Source organism: Salvelinus namaycush, chromosome 5, assembly GCF_016432855.1.
Source record: "Salvelinus namaycush isolate Seneca chromosome 5, SaNama_1.0, whole genome shotgun sequence".
Lineage (NCBI taxonomy): Eukaryota > Metazoa > Chordata > Actinopteri > Salmoniformes > Salmonidae > Salvelinus > Salvelinus namaycush.
The window spans coordinates 20,071,796-20,097,209 of NC_052311.1; the positions used below are offsets into that span (position 1 = coordinate 20,071,796).

A 25,414-nucleotide genomic window follows, 5' to 3' on the forward strand; every position below is an offset into this window, starting at 1 on the left:
TGTGATTCCTTACAATTAGGCTGGGAACTGCATCACCTGTACATTCTGAAGAAATGTTCATGTTCAACTAATTAGTTTCACATTAAGAATTCTTCAAATGATTGTGATTATGTGGGCAGGCTATAATTGAGCCTAAAACTTGTTCTACAGAGTTTGTGCCCTGTGATCTGATACAACTCTTAAGGATTTGATAACATTAGGAAGGGCAAGCAATTATTACAATCCAAAATCGAATTGGAGTTTCCGTTCAGAATTTTATAGAGCGAAGACGACTTACCCCGAAACCCTAGGATTATGAAGTTGATAGAAGCCATCAGTGTTAAGGGGTCGTGTCCTGTCAAAAATCCTGGTTTGTTACACTCACAAATCGGTTCTGTCACAATTTAATTCAACTGTTACAAACAGCTGACTTCAAAGGGGAGCAGGATTTGGCCGTCTTAATCATTTTAGGGCACACATTTAGGAAATGAAGGTCTCATTGAACACTTTCTAAAAACATTTAGGAAATTAAGGTCTCATTAAACACTTTCTAAACGCCTTTAGTAAACATCTTTAGTAAAGACTTGGTATTTTACGGTACTACCACTTCATTAGAACAAATGACAAATGAAAAAGCATTTTAATCCATGATCTTATTAATTATACAAAACACAAGTTATGATAATAGCTGCTAACATGTATGGATTCTATATTTGGACAAACTTGTTTGGGTGATATGCGTTCATTCATTATTTGTGTTCATTAAATATTTATTGGACAGGGGCCAATTATGCGAAGGCATTATGCGTGATCAACAGATTTAAAGGAGCAAATATTTCACTGAATGTGGTATATAGTGATCGTCTGTACCACCTTTAAATATATTTTGTTTTTACTGTTTCTTGACAGGATATTTCATACCTTATGCAACAAAATCTTGCAGAGACTTCTAAATTAAATTTCATAATTCAAAGACACATTTTTATGATGCAATATCCAATATAATTTCTTCTGTAACATAATACAAAAAATATATTAAAAAAAGGTTTTAGATTTTATTTACAAGGTATAAACACAACATAAATTACTTGTTATAATCATCAATGGACTGTTAATCAATTTCATAGAAAACAAAACAATAAAACTCATAATTTACAAAACATGGTGTTCCTGTGCTTGGACAAGACAAGTATCTGTGCCAGACTTCATTCATACATATTTTGCCCTGATCTCCTACCAAGGCGGATACACAAAACAAATATTTTGGGTATTAAAACATGTAACTTGTTATGATGTCCTTTTTAAAAGCAACACAAAGGGGAGTGGAGTGCTTCTCAATTCCGACATGTTAGGTGTGATGGTCACTGAGTGAGACGAAGCCTTAAACTGAAAGGTCATTGATTCAAGACAAACATCTGGTAATGGACATTGCCTATTGAAGAGTAAAAATTCATACATCATATTTCCAGAGAAGTGCAGATATATGCGTATGTAAACATTTCATTTCACCTTTAAATACTTTATTTTAATTTTAAGCAGACAACACTTAGTAAAAAAACAGAGACAAAAAAAAGACTAAATATTTCCCAAAACACTACTATTTCTCCTGGCTCCTGGTTGAGAGTCCACAGTCCAATCAGTTTGTGCTACAGAGGTACATCTTGTCACTGCCCATATTAAGGTTTGGCGTAGTTATACATTTACTCTGTAGTAGTCCCCTGTTAAACAGCATTGCACAGCATTGCTTTCGATCCCATATGATTTACAAAAACACACCTCCCACTCGGACATAGCTATATTTAATCTTTGGCCATGCCACTATTGTTGCTTTCGTTCCCACCGTCGCCACACCTCTATTGAAACAGGCCATTCAAAGTCTCTTTGGCAGCAAGTGCACAATAGTTAGTTACCTTTTCCCTATTTCACTTTGCCGTAGGAACTGAATGTTATTAGCGCTGTCCGCTAACTCCGGATATTGCTCAATGGAAAGTGCGTAGTACCCGTCGTACCCTAGCACTTTCCCATTGCTCAGGAGCTGCCTCTTCTCTCCCTCTGTCCATGGGCGGACGCCCTCCTCGCCATCGCGCACCCTCTGCTGTTCCCTGGCCCACACACTCACTAACGCCCTCTGGCGGGCCAACTCAAGCACGCGGGCCTTCTCCTCGTCCACCGTGGAGCCATAGCGCACATGCAGCGCAAGCACCCCACGCCGCAACTCCACATCTGCGAAGCGCCGGGTCCGGCTGTCCATGACCGTGGTGGACTGGGACACGCTGACATTGACGCCGTTCTCCAGGGTCTTGTGGCCGCTGGTGAGGCGCAGCGTGGCCAAGTCGCCGTCGGGCAGGCCGGGCTTGACGAAGTAGTGAGTGTCGCGGCCTTCCACAGTGAAGTGCAGGTCTTCAAGGTAGAAGGCATTGTTGAGGACGGTGGCCACCTTGATGCAGTCCTCGTTGGCTACGTTGAGCGTGTGAGTGTGGGCGGTGCCCTTGTAGATGGCGAACATGACGGCCCTACCGATAGGGGACTGGGCAGCTGAAAACCATAACCAAGGTTTCTCGCCTCGGCGGCCTCGGCCCGCATTGACCTCCGGCAGCCGCTGAAAAGTTAGGAGGGCATGCGCCTGTCTGGTAACTTCCTGCTGGACCCCAGAGATGGACTGTAAAGAGAATGCAGTGAAACGTTAATGTCTGAGCATGGCAGAACTTCACACTGCAGTCCATTCATGAGCAGAAGCAGGCGTCAAACAGTGCCTGCAAGATAATTGTATTACCAGGAAGTGAGATACAGCTACAACAAGGTAAAATGCCGTTGTGGATTTTTATCATATAATGATTACTAGGCAAATCTTGACAGCTTAGTAAGCATTGAATAATGATTATGTTAACAATGACAAGTGGTAATATCACATATGTAGTGTGTATAAATGTCTATGTATTTCTTATGAATTTGTATTACAAGTACAGTATAATTATATCTGTGTTATGAATGTGTACTGCAAGGGCAAATATAACACATTGTCTTGGACAGCAGAAAACGTTAACTGGATACAATAAATGAAAAGTTCTAGATAGGTTATTTGCTACTGTGCCAAATGAATTAAAGAATAAATGGAAACCAATTTGTACTTCTTCCTATGAAAAAGCTGTCCAATTAAATGTGATGCCAATTATTTATAAAGAAAACAATTGCAGATCAGAAGAGATTACATGCTTCTTTTTCCACTGCTTGTTTGTCATAGTGGTTGATATTCATCCAGCAAACAACTATGCTCGTTTAGATCTCTACATTACTCCCTGTTTACTTACAAGGCCCTACTTCATAAACTTCTGTCTTATCTAGATCATCTTTAATATTGCAGATAAATTGTGGATTCTGTCAATGAAATTGTCTGCATCATTTCCAATCCCCCATATACAAGTGCTCAGAATAAGTGGGAACTCCTTCAAGACTGTTGGAAAAGCATTCCTCATGAAGCTGGTTGAGAGAATGCCAGGAGTGTGCAAAGCTGTCATCAAGGCAAATGGTGGCTAATTTGAAGAATCTAAAACACAAAATATATTTTGTTTTGTTTAAAACTTAAATTGGGATAGGGGGCAGCATTGGGAAGTTTGGATGAAAAGCGTGCCCAGAGTAAATTGCCTGTTACTCAGACCCAGAAGCTAGGATAGATTTGGATAGAAAACAATCTAAAGTTTCCAAAACTGTTAAAATGATGTCTGTGAGTATAACAGAACTCATATGGCAGGCAAAAACCTGAGAAAAATCCAACCAGGAAGTGGGAAATCTGAGGTTTGTAGTTTTTAAAAATTATTGCCTATCCAATATCCTGTGTCTATGGGGTCAGATTGCACTTCCTAAGGCTTCCAGTAGATGTCAACAGTCTTTAGAAGTTGTTTCAGGCTTGTATTGTGAAAGGGGATCGAATAAGATCTGTCTCAACAAGTTGTCAGGCTGAAAGCCTTTAGTTTAGTCTCACGCGTAGCCGTGAGCGCGACGGTCGTTCTCTTTCCTTTCTAATGACAACGGAATTGTCCGGTTGGAATATTATTGAAGATTTATGATAAAAACATCCTAAAGATTGATTACATACATCGTTTGACATGTTTCTACAAACTTTAATGGAACTTTTTTGACTTTTCATCTGGACTGTGCCCGCACTTTGTACATTTGGATTACTGGACTAAACGCGCAAACAAAAAGGAGGTATTTGGACATAAAGATGAACTTTATCGAACAAAACGAACATTTATTGTCTAACATGGAAACCTGGGAGTGCCATCAGATGAAGATCATCAAAGGTAAGTGATTAATTTCAATGCTATTTCTGACTTTTGTGACACCTCTCCTTGGTTGGAAAATGGCTGTATGGTTTTCTGTGGCTAGGCGCTGACCTAACATAATCTCATGGTGTGCTTTCGCCGTAAAGCCTTTTTGAAATCGGACACAGCGACTGGATTAACAAGAAGTTTAATTGTTAATCCTAAGTATAACACTTGTATCTTTCATCAATGTTTATGATGAGTATTTCTGTAATTTGATGTGGCTCTCTGCAATTTCACCGGATGTTTGTTTGACAATGCATTTCTGAACATAACGCGCCAATTTCAAATGAGGTTTTTGGACATAAAGATGAACTTTATCAAACAAAACACACATTTATTGTCTAACATGGAGTCCTGGGAGTGCCATCCGGTGAAGATCATCAAAAGTTAGTGATTAATTTTAACGCTATTTCTGACTTTTGTGACACCTCTCCCTCTTTGGAAAATGGCTGTATGGTTTTCTCTGGCTAGGCGCTGACCTAACATAATCGCATGGTGTGCTTTCTCCGTAAAGCCTTTTTGAAATCGGACACTGTGGCTGGATTATCTTTAAAATGGTGTATAATACTTGTCTGTTTGAGGAATTTTAATTATGAGATTTCTGTTTGAATTTGGCGCCCTGCAATTTCACTGGCTGTTGGCGAGGTGGGACGCTCACGTCCCGAACGATCCCAGAGAGGTTATTTGGAGTAAACTAATGGACAAAAATACTTAAGTTTCTACTTCCCGCTTATACATACTATATAAATTTTGTGGAAACAGTATATTTTACATTCGTTATCTATTGTTTGTTTTTAGTCCCATCCTTCAGCTACTCTCTACCCCTCCCATCCCTCTCTGAAGACCATCCCGTTTTGATTTCTAGCTGCCATACAGTATATTTTCCCACTGTGCTGTGATGTTTCACAAAAGTTCTGAATCTTTCTATTCTCATAGTTTCTACAGATTGTAAATTAAAGATAAACATTTTTGCTAAGAGTATTATTCTATTATTGATTGATTCACCACGACTTTTCAAATCACCCGGCAGATCTATTTGCAGATTTGCAGAGTTAGCTTTAAGTAAATGTTCAAATTTTTCTGCCATTCCTGAACCTGCGACCAAAAACAAGCTACATACGGGCAGCACCAAAACAAGTGATCTAATGATTCTGTCTATTCGCAGCAAAATCTGCAGAGCTGGGATGGTTGTATCCCCCATAACCAGTTGAAGTCGGAAGTTTACATAGACTTAGGTTGGAGTCATTAAAACTAATTTTTCAAACACTCCACAAATTTCTTGTTAACAAACTACAGTTTTGGCAAGTCGGTTAGGACATCTACTTTGTGCGTGACACAAGTATCTTTTCCAACAATTGTTTACAGACAGATTATTTCACTTAAAAATCACTGTATCACAATTCCAGTGGGTCAGAAGTTTACATACACTAAGATGACTGTGCCTTTAAAAAGCTTGGAAAATTCCAGAAAATTATGTCATGGCTTTAGAAGCTTCTGATAGGCTAATTGACATTATTTGAGTCAATTGGAGGTGTACCTGTGGATGTTTCAAGGCCTACCTTCAAACTCAGTGCCTCTTTGCTTGACATCATGGGAAAATCAAAAGAAATCAACCAAGAACTCAGAAAAAACATTGTAGACCTCCACAAGTCTGGTTCATCCCTGGGAGCAATTTCCAAACACCTGACGGTACCACATTCGTCTGTACAAACAATAGTACGCAAGTATAAACACCATGGGACTACGCAGCCGTCATACCGCTCAGAAAGGAGACGCATTCTGTCTCCTAGAGCTGCACGTACTTTGGTGCGAAAAGTGCAAATCAATCCCAGAACAACAGCAAAGGACCTTGTGAAGATGCTGGAAGAAACAGGTACAAAAATATCTATATCCACAGTAAAACGAGTCCTATATAGAAATAACCTGAAAGGTCTCTCAGCAAGGAAGAAGCCACTGCTCCAAAACCGCCATAAAAAAAGCCAGGCTACTGTTTACAACTGCATATGGGGACAAAGATCATACTTTTTGGAAACAAAAATAGAACTGTTTGGCCATAATGACCATCGTTATGCTTGATGAAAAAAGGGGGATGCTTGCAAGCCGAAGAACACCATCCAAACCGTGAAGCACGGGGTGGCAGCATCATGTTGTGGGGATGCTTTGTGGCAGGAGGGACTGGTGCACTGCACAAAATAGATGGCATCATGAGGGAGGAAAATTATGTTGCTATATTGAAGCAACATCTCAAGACATCAGTCAGGAAGTTAAAGCTTGGTCGCAAATGGGTCTTCCAAATGGACAATGACCCAAAGCATACTTCCAAAGTTGTGGCAAAATGGCTTAAGGACAACAAAGTCAAGGTATTGGAGTGGCCATCACAAAGCCCTGACCTCAATCCTATAGAAAATGTGTGGGCAGAACTGAAAAAGCATGTACAAGCAGGGAGGCCTACAAACCTGACTCAGTTACACCAGCTCTGTCAGGAATTGTGAAAAACTGAGTTTAAATGTATTTGGCTAAGGTGTTTGTAAACTTCCGACTTCAACTGTATATAACATTCTATTGGTTGCAAGAATTTTGTATAATAATTGAAATTGAAAAACTCTTAAGTTTTGAATTCGGCGTCGTTTTGTGTATCAGTTCATAAACCATGTGTTGGAATTGGTACATCAAAAATCTTCTCTGAACTATTTTTTCAACCTGTAAGGCGCAGCTGTAAATGTTTTAGTCCTTAAATGAAACTGGTATACGTTTGTATTTATCACAATTTTCTTCAGCCAATTTTGGTCTTTAATGCAGGGCTGATAGACAAGTTCCTTACCTTCTCCCGTTTCCACTTGCATCCTCCATTTTTGCAGTAATGCTGCAATCAGTTGGTTGTAATTTTGGATAAGCAGACATTTCCATGTTTTTGTTAACTGCATATCTAACTTTGCTGTTGAAGTATAGACACCCGAGTTGCCTAACTCGTTCAAAGGATTGATTAACTCTAGGCAACCAAGCTAGGTAAATCTGCTTTTAGTTTTAGTTTTAATGCACTGTATTGCTGGAAAAATGTCTAAATACATTTAATCTAATGTTCTGGTGCCGTTTAGAGTTTAGATTGCAGTTTAGAGTATTGATTGGGGAATTATTTGTGGGGGAATTGTTTTCTGGGTGATTTGTGATATTTTACTTGTGCTTCCCATGACTGTGTTTTTGTATTTTAATGTGTATTCTGTATATATGTATATTTTGTGTATAACGTGTATATTTGTGTTGTATTGTGTAGGGCACATTTGAAAAAGAGACCTAGGTCTCAATATGTCTTCCCTGGTAAAATAAAGTTAACATTTTTTTTATATAAAGATCAACCTGCTTACTTTACATTTCTGTAATATATGGATCACAAATAGCAGGACAATAAAGGTGTGATTGAAATAATGTAAAATATGAAACCAACCGGTAAATCATCCCAGAGCTGGCTCTTCTTCAGTTCATAAGATGGGTGGGTCAGATCAAACTTTGGGACTGGGTAGCCAGGAATGGTGTTGTGTAGATGGAACCCAAAGGTCACCAGCCAGCTATTAACATCTACATGGGACAAATAAGATCAAGGTCATACTAAATATTTAATGACGTGCTTATGTCAAAATAGAAAATATGGTAATGTTTTATCATACAGTGGGGCAAAAAAGTATTTAGTCAGCCACCAATTGTGCAAGTTCTCCCACTTAAAAAGATGAGAGAGGCCTGTAATTTTCATCATAGGTACACTTCAACTATGACAGACAAAATGAGAAAAGAAAATCCAGAAAATCACATTGTAGGATTTTTTATGAATTTATTTGCAAATTATGGTGGAAAATAAGTATTTGGTCACCTACAAACAAGCAAGATTTCTGGCTCTCACAGACCTGTAACTTCTTCTTTAAGAGGCTCCTCTGTCCTCCACTCGTTACCAGTATTAATGGCACCTGTTTGAACTTGTTATCAGTATAAAAGACACCTGTCCACAACCTCAAACAGTCACACTCCAAACTCCACTATGGCCAAGACCAAAGAGCTGTCAAAGGACACCAGAAACAAAATTGTAGACCTGCACCAGGCTGGGAAGACTGAATCTGCAATAGGTAAGCAGCTTGGTTTGAATAAATCAACTGTGGGAGCAATTATTAGGAAATGGAAGACATAAAAGACCACTGATAATCTCCCTCGATCTGGGGCTCCACGCAAGATCTCACCCCGTGGGGTCAAAATGATCACAAGAACGGTGAGCAAAAATCCCAGAACCACACAGGGGGACCTAGTGAATGACCTGCAGAGAGCTAGGACCAAAGTAACAAAGCCTACCATCAGTAACACACTACGCCGCCAGGGACTCAAATCCTGCAGTGACAGATGTGTCCCCCTGCTTAAGCCAGTACATGTCCAGGCCCGTCTGAAGTTTGCTAGAGAGCATTTGGATGATCCAGAAGAAGATTGGGAGAATGTCATATGGTCAGATGAAACCAAAATATAACTTTTTGGTAAAAACTCAACTCGTCGTGTTTGGAGGACAAAGAATGCTGAGTTGCATCCAAAGAACACCATACCTGCATGGGGGTGGAAACATCATGCTTTGGGGCTGTTTTTCTGCAAAGGGACCAGGACGACTGATCCGTGTAAAGGAAAGAATGAATGGGGCCATGTATCGTGAGATTTTGAGTGAAAACCTCCTTCTATCAGCAAGGGCATTGAATATGAAACGTGACTGGGTCTTTCAGCATGACAATGATCCCAAACACACCGCCCGGGCAACAAAGGAGTGGCTTCGTAAGAAGCATTTCAAGGTCCTGGAGTGGCCTAGCCAGTCTCCAGATCTCAACCCCATAGAAAATCTTTGGAGGGAGTTGAAAGTCCGTGTTGCCCAGCAACAGCCCCAAAACATCACTGCTCTAGAGGAGATCTGCATGGAGGAATGGGCCAAAATACCAGCAACAGTGTGTGAAAACCTTGTGAAGACTTACAGAAAACGTTTGACCTCTGTCATTGCCAACAAAGGGTATATAACAAAGTATTGAGATAAACTTTTGTTATTGACCAAATACTTATTTTCCACCATAATTTGCAAAGAAATTCATTAAAAATCCTACAATGTGATTTTCTGGATTTTCTTTTCTCATTTTGTCTGTCATAGATGAAGTGTACCTATGATGAAAATTACAGGCCTCTCTCATCTTTTTAAGTGGGAGAACTAGCACAATTGGTGGCAGACTAAATACTTTTTTGCCCCACTGTAAGTAATGAATGTCTTAGTTGTCATGAATAAGCTGGTAATGCATGCATGATTGTATGCATTACCAGCTTAAGTATGTACAAAGATTTCAACATTTGAATAGCACATTTAAATTACATGTTTACACTACGTGCACATTAAATGTTACTAAGTCGAATAAAAGTGACAATAAATATCTTACCTGCGACATACTCTCTCACTTCATGTACTTTGCTAATGGGGTTGTTGTTTCTGAACATGTAGAGATTAAAAGGACCTGGCTCTTTCCCCACTCGTTTCCATGTGTTGATGTCAGGCACAGTCCACCTGCCGGGCATAATGTCATAGTCCCTCTCACCAAAATGCAACAATTTGGTCAGTGGGTCATAGAGCCCCCCGTGGAACCCCAGCACCAGTTGAAAGTCCGGGTTGGAGTCAAAGTAGATCTCCCCATACGCCGTGTACTGGACCTGCTTGATCAGGAGGCCATTGCTGGTGAATACAGCCAGAGGGGTTCCGGTGTTGTCACAGGCAATGTAGTACTCCTCTCCGCTGCTGATCTCCTGGGCAAACAGGTGTCCCTGCAGGTCATAGTACAGGGAGGTGATCTCAGAGCTGGAGTGGTTGTAGACGTGGGTGATCCTGCTGGAGTAGCTCAGGTCTGCATAGAAGTACTGCAGATGCTGCCCCAGGCTGTTCTTGTTAGACACCCTCCGGCCCAAGCCGTCGTAGCGGTATTGGATGCTCCAGCTGTTGCCCTTGCTGTATACGCGTACCAGGAGGCCCTTGGAGTTGTAGTCGAAGATCTCGGAACCTCGCTGGCGGAGGAAGCCGTCCTCGTCCATGCGGTACTGCACGTCTCCCAGGCGGGTGATGCGGTCGCGGAGGTCGTAGCGCAGGGGGAGCAGGCGGGCACTGTTGCCTGGGTTCAGTAGGTGGAGGTTGCCGTTCAGGTCATAGGTGTAGCGCCACATGACCTTGTCGTTGAGGTAGACCGTCTGGAGCTGGCCATCTACGTCGTACTCATAGCCGTACTTGGTGGTGTTGGCGAACGGCCCAATCTTGATTTCCCTCTTGGTGCATCGTCCCACGTCATCGTACTGGAAGGTGATCCAGTACATAAGGGATCGGAAGATCTCGTACTGAATCTCCTTGATCCGGCCGTGGGCGTCAAAGTGCTTGGTGTAGGTCATGACGGCCGTGGAGATGATCTGGTTGATGTCATAGTAGATGACGCCAAACTTGCCGAACTGCTCTACCTTGCCGGAGATGTCGTCAAACTGGTAGAGGTCGATGGGCAGCGGCGTCTCGTTGATGACGCCTTGCACGCTGGTGACGCGCAGGCTGCTGTCGTAGGTGTAGTCAAAGCGGGCGTTGACCATGCCGTCCTCGCTGAAGCGGAAGATCTGCCGGTCCACCAGGGGGCCCACTTGGCGATAACGGATTGAACAGATGAAGCCCTCGCTCTGCAGGTTGACCGTTTTCAGCACGCCTGCCATCTCGTCGTACGTGAAGCTGACCCGCGTGCTGTCATACAGGACTTCGGCTAGCTTGTTCTGCCGTCGGTACTTGTACAGGATCCGGCGGCCCGTGCCCAAGTGCACCACTCGCTGCAGGAGGCCGTCCTCGCTGTAGTCCACTGCTACAGAAGCGTTGCTCTCAGGCGGGTGGAAGATGTTGCGGTAGTAGCCCACTGAACGGACTGTGTTCATGGTGTAGCGGGCCACACTGGGCATGGTGACGGCAGATAGCCGGTCCTGAGAGTCAAAGTCGAAGATGTACTGACGCTGGCTGTGGAGCAGGAGCACCATCGACTAGAGGAAAGATGAGGAAAGGGAGAAAAAACGAATTATTGTTGTTTTATGACTACAAATAATTATATATTTACACCACCAGCTCACAAAATAGCCTAAACAATTGCATCAAACCTACACATGTTTATTTCTGACTCCTAAAATCCATGGCAACTCAGAGTTAATTCATAATGCACTTTGGATGCTAGAAGTGCTTTCAGTGGACTACCACCCTTCCTGTGAAAATGCCATGCTCAACCGCGGTTACTTGAGCTCCTAAAGCGTTCAGTGTGCCTCGTGTTTCTTTGTTGACATGGCCTATCCCTGTCTTGTAATGAGCACAAGGAGGGCCAAGTGAGGGCAAGGAAATCTCTACATGGTTTTGCATGAGGAAAAGTCCTTGCAGCTGAGCCTTCCAGTAAGTGATCTCACTTATTTTAAGATCTGCGAGGAGTTATGTTCTTAGGGAAGTTCTGCAAGGAGTTCTGTTCTTAGGGAAGTTCTGCAAGGAGTTCTGTTCTTAGGGAAGTTCTGCAAGGAGTTCTGTCCTCAGGGAAGTTCTGCGAGGAGTTCTGTTCTTAGGGAAGTTCTGCAAGGAGTTCTGTTCTTAGGGAAGTTCTGCGAGGAGTTCTGTTCTCAGGGAAGTTCTGCGAGGAGTTCTGTTCTCAGGGAAGTTCTGCAAGGAGTTCTGTTCTTAGGGAAGTTCTGCGAGGAGTTCTGTTCTTAGGGAAGTTCTGCAAGGAGTTCTGTTCTTAGGGAAGTTCTGCGAGGAGTTCTGTTCTTAGGGAAGTTCTGCGAGGAGTTCTGTCCTTAGGGAAGTTCTGCGAGGAGTTCTGTCCTCAGGGAAGTTCTGCGAGGAGTTCTGTTCTTAGGGAAGTTCTGCGAGGAGTTCTGTTCTTAGGGAAGTTCTGCGAGGAGTTCTGTTCTCAGGGAAGTTCTGCGAGGAGTTCTGTTCTTAGGGAAGTTCTGCAAGGAGTTCTGTTCTTAGGGAAGTTCTGCGAGGAGTTCTGTTCTCAGGGAAGTTCTGCAAGGAGTTCTGTTCTTAGGGAAGTTCTGCGAGGAGTTCTGTTCTCAGGGAAGTTCTGCGAGGAGTTCTGTTCTTAGGGAAGTTCTGCGAGGAGTTCTGTTCTTAGGGAAGTTCTGCGAGGAGTTCTGTTCTTAGGGAAGTTCTGCGAGGAGTTCTGTTCTTAGGGAAGTTCTGCGAGGAGTTCTGTTCTTAGGGAAGTTCTGCGAGGAGTTCTGTTCTTAGGGAAGTTCTGCGAGGAGTTCTGTTCTTAGGGAAGTTCTGCGAGGAGTTCTGTTCTTAGGGAAGTTCTGCGAGGAGTTCTGTCCTCAGGGAAGTTCTGCGAGGAGTTCTGTTCTTAGGGAAGTTCTGCGAGGAGTTCTGTTCTTAGGGAAGTTCTGCGAGGAGTTCTGTTCTTAGGGAAGAGATGTTAACATAATGAGCAGCTCTAATGTAGGCAAGTACAGTGTGTGTGTGTGTGTGTGTGTGTGTGTGTGTGTGTGTGTGTGTGTGTGTGAGGTTTAGAAGTTCTGCTTAAAACCTATGAAAAGTAACTAAATGTTATCTAAGTAATCCCCAAAAGTAATTATTTATCATGAGAGGGCCATAAACAATAACTATCATAGTAATGCTGCATACTCCGAGAAAGGGTCAAATCTCACCTTTCTGGTGTAGGCACTTAAGGACACAAGCTTAAGTACACAGTACAAATATGATAGAAAAATGAAAATATGAACTATTTTATTTGGTCTATTTCCTATTCAACAAAACTGTATGAATAAGGCTTGACATGACTTATAGATGTTCTATGTATAGTATAATCAATTTATAAAATTACTAAATATAAGATTTCACCTTCCTTTAACTGTAAAATACATATTTGCATATTTTCTAAAGGTCTCTCTTGATCAAAACATCTGTCCCCATCACTGTGAACGTCTCACAGAGCTCTATCTTGGCTTTTTGAACTTGTTAGGAACTTGCTTTTCATCTCATATTAATCTTGTCCGTCTATGAAAAACAGAACGTTTAAAACATTTTTTTTTTATTATTATTTTAGATTACTGGTATAAATCGATCTCTGAATGTGCTACAGCAACGAAACCACTCTCTTCTGCTGTGTTACGATGTAAGTGGCTGTGATGTAGGTTTCAGGCAGGAGTTGATGGACAGTCGGAAAGCGAATTAAATGGTAGGAGGGACAGCTCTTCTTCAAGTGGTGTCAGATTTCACATCCTGCTTCACAAAGGCAGAAGACACACTCCTGTGTCCGTGAGAATCAGGGCTACTGCTCAATGCAGGGGCAGCAGGTAGCCTGGTGGTTAGAGTGTTAGACTAGTAACCGAAAGGTTACAAGATCAAATCCCCAAGCTGACAAGTTAAAAATCTGTTGTTCGGCCCCTGAACAAGGCAGTTAACCCACTGTTCCTAGGCCATCATTGAAAATAAGAATTTGTTCTGAACTGGCTTGCCTAGTTAAATAAAGATTTTTAAAAATGCAATACATTTCAATCTATGATGACCACATATCAATTTTTAAGCGAAAATGTCAGTCGGAAGCGGTACCAGATCCACGCAAGTCCCCAAAACAGGGAAGAGTTAAGCAAAGCGTGTATGGGGCCTGCATTTCAATACATAATTACTTTCATCATTCATTTGTGTTGTGCACTGAGCGACCAGTGGAGAAATCAAATCCTTTTATTGAATCACTTCAACCCTCACCTTGTCCAGGTATGTGTAACTCCACGTCTTCCCGTCAGCAAACAATCTGGACACGACGCGTCCCTGAGCGTCGTACTCCAACCGCTCGCTGGTCTGCCCCCTCTGGAGGGCACTGATCTGACCGTTGCTGCTCCGGCTGACATTCACGGGAAGCAGCTTACTGCTGGGTACCCACAGCACAGGGTGGCCCGCGCCGTCATAGATAATCTTCAGCAGGAACTTCCTGTGGTCATCGTAAATCTTCTCCATCCTCAGCGTACGGTCGTAATCAACCGACAGAATGTTCCGTCCATTCACCTATTAGTTGGTATGTGTATTGAATCAAAGCCAAGACAAAACAACAACAGACCATAGAGATCATATTAGATTACTAGAGGGGCTATGGCAGTTAATTTGACAAATGATTGGCTACGTAGCTCCCAACTCCCTTACCAAAATGGCTGACCTTGTATACCATCATAAGAAGGTTTATGTCCATTCTGGTAGTCTAATTCCTAATTCTATGCAACAGACTTTGAAGTCACAGAGTCACGGAGAGTGCACTTATTATTTTGTCTGGTGACCTAAAAACAGCATTTAGTGTGATTGCCGCTCTTTGGCAGTCAGTGAGAAGAGATGAACAGCTCTTTCAAGGGCTTCATTAAACTGAGAGACACTGGCATTTGCTCAGAAACGATTAAACCCAAAATTGCTGTTAAGGAAAGTAACTACCCAAGTTAAGTTCATAACGTCAATTGTAAATCTCATTGGCAGGTTCTGGAGAAGAATACTGGCAGTATAGGGTATTGGGAATTTGGAAGCAGGTACTATTTTATGCATTTAATTGAAATCAGGTATGCTCATATCTCACACGCAACTCCAGGATTAATCATTGATGCATCCAGGGAGGCATTTAAATTATTTTGCTTTAGGCCTACACTTCAGGTAAGTGTCACAGTTAATATACAGTGAGTTAGTGAACAACATGTCTTACAGATAAATGAAACTCTGAATAATAAAGTGAAACTCACCCTTAGCTTGCGCCCAAAAACAATGACTTTGCCCCTGGTTTGCTCCTTGCGGAAGCGCCACTCAACCAGATTCTGCCCACTCTCCCCTGGCAAACTCATGTTACGCCGTGCCACGGTGGGGTTGGCAGTGCCCGCCAGGATGTGGGGCTCAGTCTGGTAGTGGGTGTCCATTCCGTTGGCATAGGTGATCCTCAGAGAGTTATCATAGCCAACCTGATAACTGCTTCTACATTGATCTGAAATTTTTAAAAGACAGGGTCATAAATGATAACATTGTACTAAGTATTGTGACTAAAAATCATTCTTGTGGATACTCAGGGAAATCTTGCTGTCTATATCCAAAAAATAACTACCCACTGGTAGAAAACTGATTAACATTTAAAAATAACTATAGAACTACAACAAATGGAAGAATTAAATAAATAGCTCAATAGTGGACAAAGAGTTACAATACAAGGTTTCTGCTCACCCCACACACTGAGGAAGTAATCATTTACACTGTCTTCTGTCAAACCCGCTCACCCATAATGATACATGACTTAATCTTACTCAACATTGCCGTGATGACCCAAGCAACAATGACAAATAACTACTTTCAAAAAAACAGAGGAGGAGATGTGTGGCTTACCCTGAGCCAATGTATAGAAGGCACGAATGGTGGAGGTATTGGTGGTAATGCTAATTTCCTCTTCAGTCAAGGAGCTCTCAATGTCCACGGTCAAGGCCCTGTAGATGTCGGTGTACAGGTTGTTCACTGTTCCGGTGGGGAACGTCACGTTCATTAGCCTGCCTTCGCTGTCATAGCTGAAAGATAGATGGAGAAGTTAATGTAAAGGTGATCATTATGATTCATGAATGTTTCCATTGATGCATGGTGTCATTTTTTTCAGATTATGTAGGCAACATCAAAGGGTCAAAATATGACACTGTGGCCAAATTTTCCAGTGAGTGTCAATGTGAAGGAAGTCACTGTGACTGCCACCAATTTCACATCAAGATGAAAATATAATATCAATTTAAGTAAATTTTAAGTGCAAAGCAACAACTTATTTAGCTTACCTTATGATCAATGACTATTTCTTCATATTACTCAAATGTAATTATCTAGTCAGACTCTCATCACCCCAAAAAGTGAAGGTCTATTCAGCCATTGCAGGAATCAGACCCTCTTACTTCTGTATACTCACTCGTAGAATGTGGTCCAGCCGATTTCAGAGGTCTTGGTAGCCAGCAGGCCAGTGTTACCATGGTAGGTGAGCAGCACCAGTTCCTGGCCCTGAGCCATCAATGTCTTCAGCCCACCGTTGGTCCCCATGGTCAGCCAGATGACCTGGTTGTCAGGGGCGACTATGCGCACAGGCATGCGGTTAGGGTCGCGGCGGATTCTCAGGGTGTTTCCGTTGCTATCGGTCATGGCAGTAACGTCGTTCTCCGTGCTGTAACTGAAGGTGTATTTGATGTCACCCGTCATGAGGCTGGCGGTGTGTTGGTGGGTACCATTGGTGTCAAAGACGTACACTTCCTGGGCGTCCGGCGACGCCACCTCGAAGGTGTTGGCGTTGGAGGTCACCGCAGGCCCGTTCCTACCGACCGCCCGGATGCGGATGTTGCCCAGGTCTGCCATATACAGGGTGCCATCGGGCGCCACGACAAGAGAGGACGGTGCGTTGAGACGGGCGTCTTTGGCGTATCCATCACCCATCTGGTAACAATCGCAGTTAACATCGTTCTTACAGTCGCAGTCGGACGGCGACCCCACCAGATGGGTTATTTCACCATCGACGGATACAGTTCGGATTCGGCTCAGCTTCCGCTCGTCAGTTTCGGCAATGAAGATGGCGCCGTGGTAGGACACGGCGATGGCCACGGCAGACTCCAGGGGTGTCAGTGCTGCCCTTTGACCTCCACGGTCCATCCCGGCCAAAGGGCAGTGAATGGGCCGGCCTGCTGCAATGCTGACCTGGCCATTCTCAGTGATTCGTAGGACCACATTGTTGTCCAGGACGTACAGGGAGTTATCCATGGGGCTGACCGCAAGGTCGGTAGGCCACTCCAGGAGCACCTGCAGATCGGGACATTGTTATAGGCACCACTTCACAGAGACAAGGCATTAAGACGTGACTGTCAACCCAAATTACTGTGATCTTCTCCATCTACACATCACCAATGTGACATTGGCAACCTTGTCCCATTATAAATATCTACAATCTCTGAAATATTTCAGTGTGACATCAGCGTTGTCAGAAGCTGTGGGAAAACACATCCTTAATCTTCCTTTCCAGACAGTGATTAATAATAAGGCATTTTGCCCTTAAGGCTGTCTCTGTGCCATGCTGTGCCATGCATGCCAGCCTGCCAGTCTGCCTTCTTATGGGGACAATATGCCTTGGGATGCTACAGTCTAGCCAAAAGGATATCTGTGTTGGGTTGTAACATTGAAGTGTCTTAATTAACTTAAGACGACATGTTTAGTCCTATGCAGGCCAGTCCGCCTGATGGTTTCAAGCCTCCATTAGGGTTCCGATAAGACAAATGGAAGTGCTCTCTGGCATGTCCCCTTGGAGTAAAGGGCAGAGGTATGGGACCCCAATCCAAGTTGAGTTTGACTCTCGACTCCAATCCACTCCTGAAACGTCCCCTCCAGAGACCCTAAATATATGGTGTGTAATGGAGGCCCGTCATTCCATTTTAATATGATAAAAGCTTTCTTAGTTTTATTTTCTTCATTATTCATTTGCACCATGTCAGAGACTGTATGTAATGGAAGGGGATAGAGTGGAGATGTTTGAGAGGAGAGACAACGTTATATTGAGTTAGTGTTTTAGCCTCATGAGGAGGTAACTTATTGCCTTCTGACAGGGCACTATGTTCATGAGGAGGTAACTTATTGCCTCCTGAAAGGGCACTATGTTCATGAGGAGGTAACTTATTGCCTCCTGAAAGGGCACTATGTTCATGAGGAGGTAACTTATTGCCTTCTGACAGGGCACTATGTTCATGAGGAGGTAACTTATTGCCTTCTGACAGGGCACTATGTTCATGAGGAGGTAACTTATTGCCTTCTGACAGGGCACTATGTTCATGAGGAGGTAACTTATTGCCTTCTTCATGCACCATTATCAACTGTTAAGGGAAGAGTTTTGGAGACACGTTATTTTGCATCTGTGGGAAGTTGTTGAAATGTTGAAATGTCATGTTGTTTGGTAGGAAACATCCGTTGCTGACTACATGAACTTTGATTACACCTGATTAAACTAATCAAGGGCTTGGTGGTTATTTGACTTATATGAGTCAGACATGCTAGTGTAGTGCAATAACAATATGCAGTCCTGAGGGTCCTTAAGGAACAGATTGGGACACACTTCTCTAGATACCCAACAATAAGCCTCAGCAACTTAAAAGATAGAGGTCCTTAAACCACAATACAATGCCTTCTGTATTTTCTTCCACTGAGATAACCATACCCAAAGGTATATTATTTAACTGTGTAAGTACTTGCATTATCATGATTTCATGGCAGTTTTGGGGGATAGCTGCGGTCAAAATTGCTTGATTGTGCTGCAGCATATTTAACATTTTGCATGGCAATATGCAATGATTTTGTCCAAATTGTCACAAAAATGGCTTGATTGAACCATTTTATGCTAACCTTCTTTTTGTAGTGTGGTAATCAGACAGTTTAATGCGGTAATATTGCAGAGATTTGATGGTTTTATGCAGTAATAGTGCGATGATTGGTCAAATTGGCATGCCCTTGATAAAAAAATATATATTTGCGATCTCAGAATCCTAAAGAGACTGACATTATGTAACACTCCAGACTGAGTGACTCATAGATGGGCAGGAAGAGAACCACTTTGATGTGAGCCCTATGGGAACTGACTTGAGGACAGAACAGGCTTGAGGGAGACCTGACTGGTAATCTGACAGTCACCTGATTGCTGTCCATGCTGATGTCACAGGTCAGGGGGCGTGCCGACGTGAGGTCATTGGAGCCCAGGAGTGTGGATATGATGCCGCTTTGGTCAACTCTCCGGATCGTGGTACCGTCCACAAAATATATCAGTCCATTCTTGTCCACAGCGATACCTGTCGCGGCAAAAGGGGGGAAGGGGGGAATAAAAGAAAGGCAGATGATAGATGTGTCAGATGTGGGAAATGTGAAGTTCTTTCTGCTTCCATGACTCTGTGGACAGAACACGACGGATACATGTGTCGAGTTTGGCTTCCCATTATTCAGGTCACTGCAAAAAGCACATCCTTCAATAATTCAACCGCCTGCTTTCCTGCTATTGAATAATTTCTCAGGGTGAAGTGGGAAAGGCTGTATCTCTACTGTATGTGTGCCGGGCACCACGCATCCCGCCATATCCCACCTCTAAAAGCAGAACTCATAGGTACAGTGTCAATGAGCGTTACTTTTTTCCCTTAAATTGCAGCTCCAACTCCCTATAATCATCAACCCTCTTCACTCTATCTGTGAAATGGGTGGGCGGGGGGAAATGACGGCTTGGGCCAATTTTAGACGAAACGGGTGAACGACAGGCAGTTGCCATGGTTACGACGGCGGGCTAAATTGCCCGACTGATTGAGTGTCGGCTGAGGGTTCCAACTTTCTGTGCGAGGAGAGAGTGCTTGCCGTAGTAATTTGTCCCACACAGGGAAAATACATTAGCAACCATGGCACACTTCACATCTCATCATGTTATTGTGGGCTCCTAACAGAGAGCGGTGCCTATAGGATTTCAATTAAACCTCACGCACATTTCCATTTCTTTTTTTAATAAGCGCTATAAACGCTGGTGTAAGCACACACTGTGGCTGGTTTTTAAACTCAGGGTGAGAAAAGTAGATCACAAGAGGTGAGGAATTGGTATATATTCTGCCTTTAACAGATTTAATAGCTTCTAAATCAGTTTATTTTTTTATGATTTATTTTTATAGGTGAGTGCTTTGGTTTGACCTGTGGCTACATGTAGGTCTGCACAAAGATTGCCTGGCTACTGAAACATTAAAGAGCTGAGGGACCACCAATGCATTCTGGGAGAGCTGGCTACTTGAAAGTCGGAGGGGAAATTCAGACAGATGAAAAGTGTCACATTTGAGCATATTTCAGCAAAACGTCTGGAAAAGAAAACCCCAGCCATCTGCCATCTTTCCCCCAGCCTCTACCTCCTCCCATTTCATAGTTAGAGTCCCTCCCTCCCAGACTCCCTTCAGTCAAACCCACTCTTTTAAATGCAGTCTAAGCTGGGCCATTAAGGGGGACTTTAAAGACTGGCACACACCAGACAAACTAATAATCCATGACTTCTTAACCCCTTACGCTCATGGAAATTGACCTATATGGATAGGGCCAAATTGAAACAGAAGAACTTTAAAAAGCATATGCATGACCATTGAAAGAGAACACTGGAGATTATGAGGAAATTATTAGACCAAAGGTGAGGACACAATAGTTCACCTGACACATGTCTGAATCCACTACTGATTTTATGTGCATTTTACTTTTACTTTAACAGCATTTGTCAATAATTAAATCTGAAAAAAAGTAATGCAAGTCATTTCAATGCACTTTTATGACTCAAGGAAAGAGCCTTCAACTATAGGATTTTTTGTTGTTGTGCTCACCTAGTTTTCCCATTGAGGAACTGAAGCAAGCACACTTGTAGTTTTTGTTTGGAACATAGCCCTGCGTCCCCACCATCAAACAATTACTGTTGTTGTTGTTTATCCAATCCAAAAATGTCTCTATTTTCTCTCTCTGCATTGTTGGGAAGGGTCCGTAAGCATTTCAATGTTAGTCTACACCTGTTGTTTACGAAGCATGTGACAACTAACATTTTATTTTATTTGATGGCTGCCATACTGGTTGGTGCTACAGTACACTTATGGTGAATGCTGCCAGTTACCCTTGTGTAAACATTTTCTGACCTGGTGAAAAGGGATAACACATTACTTCTAAAACATATTTTGTGCTGTGAACCACCAATCTTTTGAGAGCTTTGCAGGATTCAATTTCAGCCCTGCGGTAGCACATCCAATTCAGCTAATTATGTTCTAATCAAATGTTTTACTGCAGGGCTGGACCAAAAGCCTGCAGCCCTGTACACCCAGGAGTTTTCCAGGAGCAGAATTGGCAAACCCTGGAGGGAACAGACTAATGTTGGCTTAGGTCCTACCTTTTGGCCCAGTGAGCAGGGCCTCCGTGGCCTTGCCCCCATCCCCACAATGGGTCTCGTCAAAGGGCAGACAGTGCTCCCCGGTCCCTGCAACCACCTCCGCGTTACTCTGCAGTTCCTTGATCCCAGTCAGGACCTTGGGCCGGTAGATCCTCCGCGAGTTGGTGTCGGACACATACAGCTTCCCAGTCACTGGGTCGGTGGCCAGGTAATAGCGGTGAGCAGGGTTGTTACTAGGATTGTGGAAATAATGTGGTTACTGTGATTGCCGCAATATGAACAATCTCAAAATAAACTTGTTTAAAAGGTGTTTTTATGAACAGTCCAAAAATAATCAACGCTTTACATGTTTTCCTTTGTTGAATTTAAAGGTGTTTTTCCTAAATAACAGAAAGATAATTTGACATTGAGAATTATAATGAGCACAGAAAAAGGAGCCTCTGTATCTGTTTGTATCTTTGTCATTGTGAATGGCCAATTAAGCTTGTGCTGTGTGAGTATTTTTGCATAACAAACGGGTGGGGAATAGGTTTGACAGTCAAGGAAAAGAGTCAGAGAATTTAACAGGATATGACTGGAGTGGGTTTGCGTATGACAAAGCGGCAGCGACAACATCAAGTGTGTCAGATTATTTGAACCGTTATCACTCCTCTGCGCGGGGAAGCCTATGGTAAATATGGAATAAAGTGTTTATGTTAATGACAGTCAACAACTGAATGGCATTTCGTCGGGTTGTTCTTATTTGCTTTCATTTTAAATGCCTCAATGTGTCGTGCTCCTTCAGAATGAGTATAGGAGAGATGTCTTCAAGGCTTGCTGCTATTATGAAAAAATCATCCAACGCAAGGACATAATTAATAATTTTCTATGTAGGGCGCTGTATGCCACCAACATACAGCAAGTATAGTAGTATTGACTGTTGAATTTTTATCTTTTGTCAAAGACAATTACATTAAACATGTTCTAAGCCAGTTACCCATAATCCTCTTACATGACTAAATGACACATTGCACATTGACATATCAAAAGGTCAACTCTTTCCAACTGAGGAAGACACAACTCATCTGTGTGCTCGGAGGCCAATGATAAGCCTGAAACATAAGCTGTTGAATGTGGTTAGAACTTGTTTAACTGTCTGGCAATGAAGATAGCCCCAGTAAGTGTTCTTATGTTTAATGGTACATTAGTCAATACTGTAAGCCTTTGACACTTATGAATGGAATAATGTGAGTGTGTTAAAATAAATGTGAGAATGCATTAAACACAGTGAAAAAAATTAATGTTACATTACAGAGTGCGGTTATAAAACTGGACACCTTTATGAGCCAAACCAGATGATTAAATAATGCCTTAATGGCTTATCAATTTACCATAAAAATATGTTCATAAAAATACATGCATTCTTAACACACAGAAAGACAGTGACATAATTGCACCATCATACACCTACCTGTGTCTAAAATCTTTATTTCTTAGGGCGGGAAGAAAGGAAGGAAGCAGAAAAGAGAAAGACAAAGAGAGACCGTAAAAGTGTGTGACTTAAAGGTCTAAGAAAAACACCATAAAAAAGGAGCAGACAATGAAGATTTGTTGTGCAGAAAGGAGAAGGAGAAAAAGGAGGAGTGACTATGTCTTGGAGTTAAACCCTACAGCCATAACTCACAGAGGGGACAATATAAAAACAAGGGAATGCATTGGGCCATTACACCACTGCTTTTTTCTCCATTCAATCACCAATAGTGCTGAGCGATTCGTTCTTTTTGAGGTCAAATCAGTTTCGGTTCGATTATTTAAAAAAGGATAACCGTTTTCAATTTCGATTATTATTTTTGAAACATTAAATGCTGTAGCAACACTGTTGTGTTTAATGCATTCTCACAATTAATTAAAATCCCATGATGGTAGTGACTGACATTACCGCTTATCACTTATTAAGCATAATTTATTCACATTGCTTTACTTTAATAAAATATTTCAGTTGATGTGTATATTACATTTGTTTTATTTGATGACTATTATTTCATTCCAAGTCATCATCTCATCTCTATAGAGCTGCTGCCTATGCTGTCTGATAAAATCACTATTTTAGTAGTTCTTCAGAGTAAATAAGGAATACTTTTATGACTGCTGAATACCAACTATCAATCACTTAGATCAGGTATTTTCAAGGAGAGATTTGTCGTGAAAGCAACTGCTCTCTTTCCCTATCGATCGCTCATTCAGTCTTTTTTCCCAGTCTTTTTTTACGTAGCATGCATAAAAGAAACACAGACATATGTAAGCGCGCAATGGATTATGGTCATTGTAGTTAATTACCACGTTTCATGCAGTGAACTATGTAGAATATCGGCCTGTTGGAAAATATAACTCCTTAGTACATCACGTTTTTTCAATTTCGGTTTAGATTACTTTGCATTACGTGGGTTGAACGCTGTAACACAGAATAAAAATAATTAATAAAATTCCACTTTATTAACCACCATTTATTCACATTACTTTACTTAAATAAAATATTTTCAGTTGTTGTGTATATTACATTTGTTTTATTGCATAACTTTTTTATTTCATCCCAAATGATCATCTCATCTCTATGGATTATGGTAATTGTAGTTAATTACCACGTTTTCTTTGCTAAACTATGTAGAATATTGGCCTGTTGGAACCTACAACCCCTTACTACATCACACAGTTCATCCAAATGTACCTAAATGTATGTTAATCGCTCAGCACTAACAACTGAGTATCGGAATATTGATCCTGCCACTTGTTATACAGCTCCATATCTAAATAAAGACTTTATATCCAAAATCCAAATCGTTGGGGCATGCCAGGTTGAGAAGCCAGGTTGGGACTTGCTTACAGGTATCTACCCAAATAAAGAAACCACTTGAGTAAATGAGGGATACAAAGTACAGTATATTGAAAGCAGGTGCTCACACACAGGTGGAGTTTCTGAGTTAATTAAGCTATCAACATCCCATAATTCTTAGGGTCATGTATAAAAATGGTGGGAAGGCCATTATTTTGTCTACCATGGCTATGCCCCCATAGGATGACAATACCGCCCATCCGCAGGGCACGAGTGGTCAGTGAATGGTTTGATGAGCATGAAAACAATGTAAACCATTAACCATGGCCGTCTCAGTCACCAGATCTCAACCCATTTGAACACTTATGGGAGATTCTGGCACCGTGCCTGAGACAGCGTTTTCCACCACCATCAACAAAACACCAAATTATGGAATTGCCTGTGGAAGAATGGTGTCACATCCCTCCAGACACTTGTAGAATCTATGCCAAGGTGCATTGAAGCTGTATTTCCTTTATTTGTCAGTGACCTGTAAATACATGCATTATACAGTTTGTCATGACTTGCCCTTTTGGGAGCATGGAGCTGTAGCTACATGTTGAAATGGTTGCAATTTAAATGGCTACCACCCTATAGACCAGTTACGTGCAGCGCCAGCTGAATACGTTACAAATGGTTAAGAAATCTACAAAACTAAAGACTACACATTCACAGTCTGCAGCTGTATATGTAAAATAGTCTATGAAACTCAACTGAAGACGAGAGAAGGACATTGAACATTTCCCTATCAAATGACCATTGGTACATCTAACGGAACACAACCAGAGACTTCTAATGAATTACTCTCCAAAGAAAATGGACCGGGCGATTTCAACAGAGAGAGACGACAAGACATACAAGTGTAAATATGTACATTGCAATTATTTTCGAATGAGCGGCCGTTCATGTGCAAACTATTAGCATTTCCATGAGCATAGTAATCAACTGTATGTAGTTGGTCCATTCTGTCTTTCCGGCACTTTATCTGTCCCCACCCCTTTCCATTGTCTACCAAGCCGTCAGATCGGGTTAGTCCACTAGGGACTTTTCATTGTGTAGTTGTGTCATTGTGTAGTAATCAATGTGTAAGTTATCCTGTTTGTGTGTTTATGTAATTCTGTGTGATTATTTAGTTAGCTAGTAAATAAATAATTAAGCCAATTTGTATATCACTGATTCATCATTTATGCTAGAGTTCGTGCAGATATCCAAGAGTTTTGCGACATTCAGAATGAGACTGATAGAAGGTAACAATTAATTTAATGACTGACTGATGACTGAAATGTAAGAGATCTTTATATCTTTAAGAGTTAATT

At 42.0% G+C, this 25,414-nt stretch overlaps 1 protein-coding gene across 1 annotated transcript in view; it reads right to left on the minus strand.

The window, feature by feature from the left end:
* Positions 1–1,014: 1,014 nt before the first annotated feature.
* The window catches only part of si:dkey-237h12.3 (teneurin-3), a 152,470-nt gene continuing 128,070 nt past the window's right edge, over positions 1,015–25,414 (minus strand). Inside the window, exons 19-28 of the mRNA XM_038992513.1 lie at positions 22,701–22,721; positions 21,251–21,483; positions 19,003–19,157; positions 16,256–17,130; positions 15,697–15,872; positions 15,069–15,304; positions 14,059–14,355; positions 9,743–11,354; positions 7,747–7,877; positions 1,015–2,638 (exon numbers count right to left, since the gene is read on the minus strand). Coding sequence (XP_038848441.1) covers positions 1,886–2,638; positions 7,747–7,877; positions 9,743–11,354; positions 14,059–14,355; positions 15,069–15,304; positions 15,697–15,872; positions 16,256–17,130; positions 19,003–19,157; positions 21,251–21,483; positions 22,701–22,721 — 4,489 coding nt within the window. The 3' untranslated portion in view covers positions 1,015–1,885. The remainder of the gene's footprint in view (positions 2,639–7,746; positions 7,878–9,742; positions 11,355–14,058; positions 14,356–15,068; positions 15,305–15,696; positions 15,873–16,255; positions 17,131–19,002; positions 19,158–21,250; positions 21,484–22,700; positions 22,722–25,414) is intronic.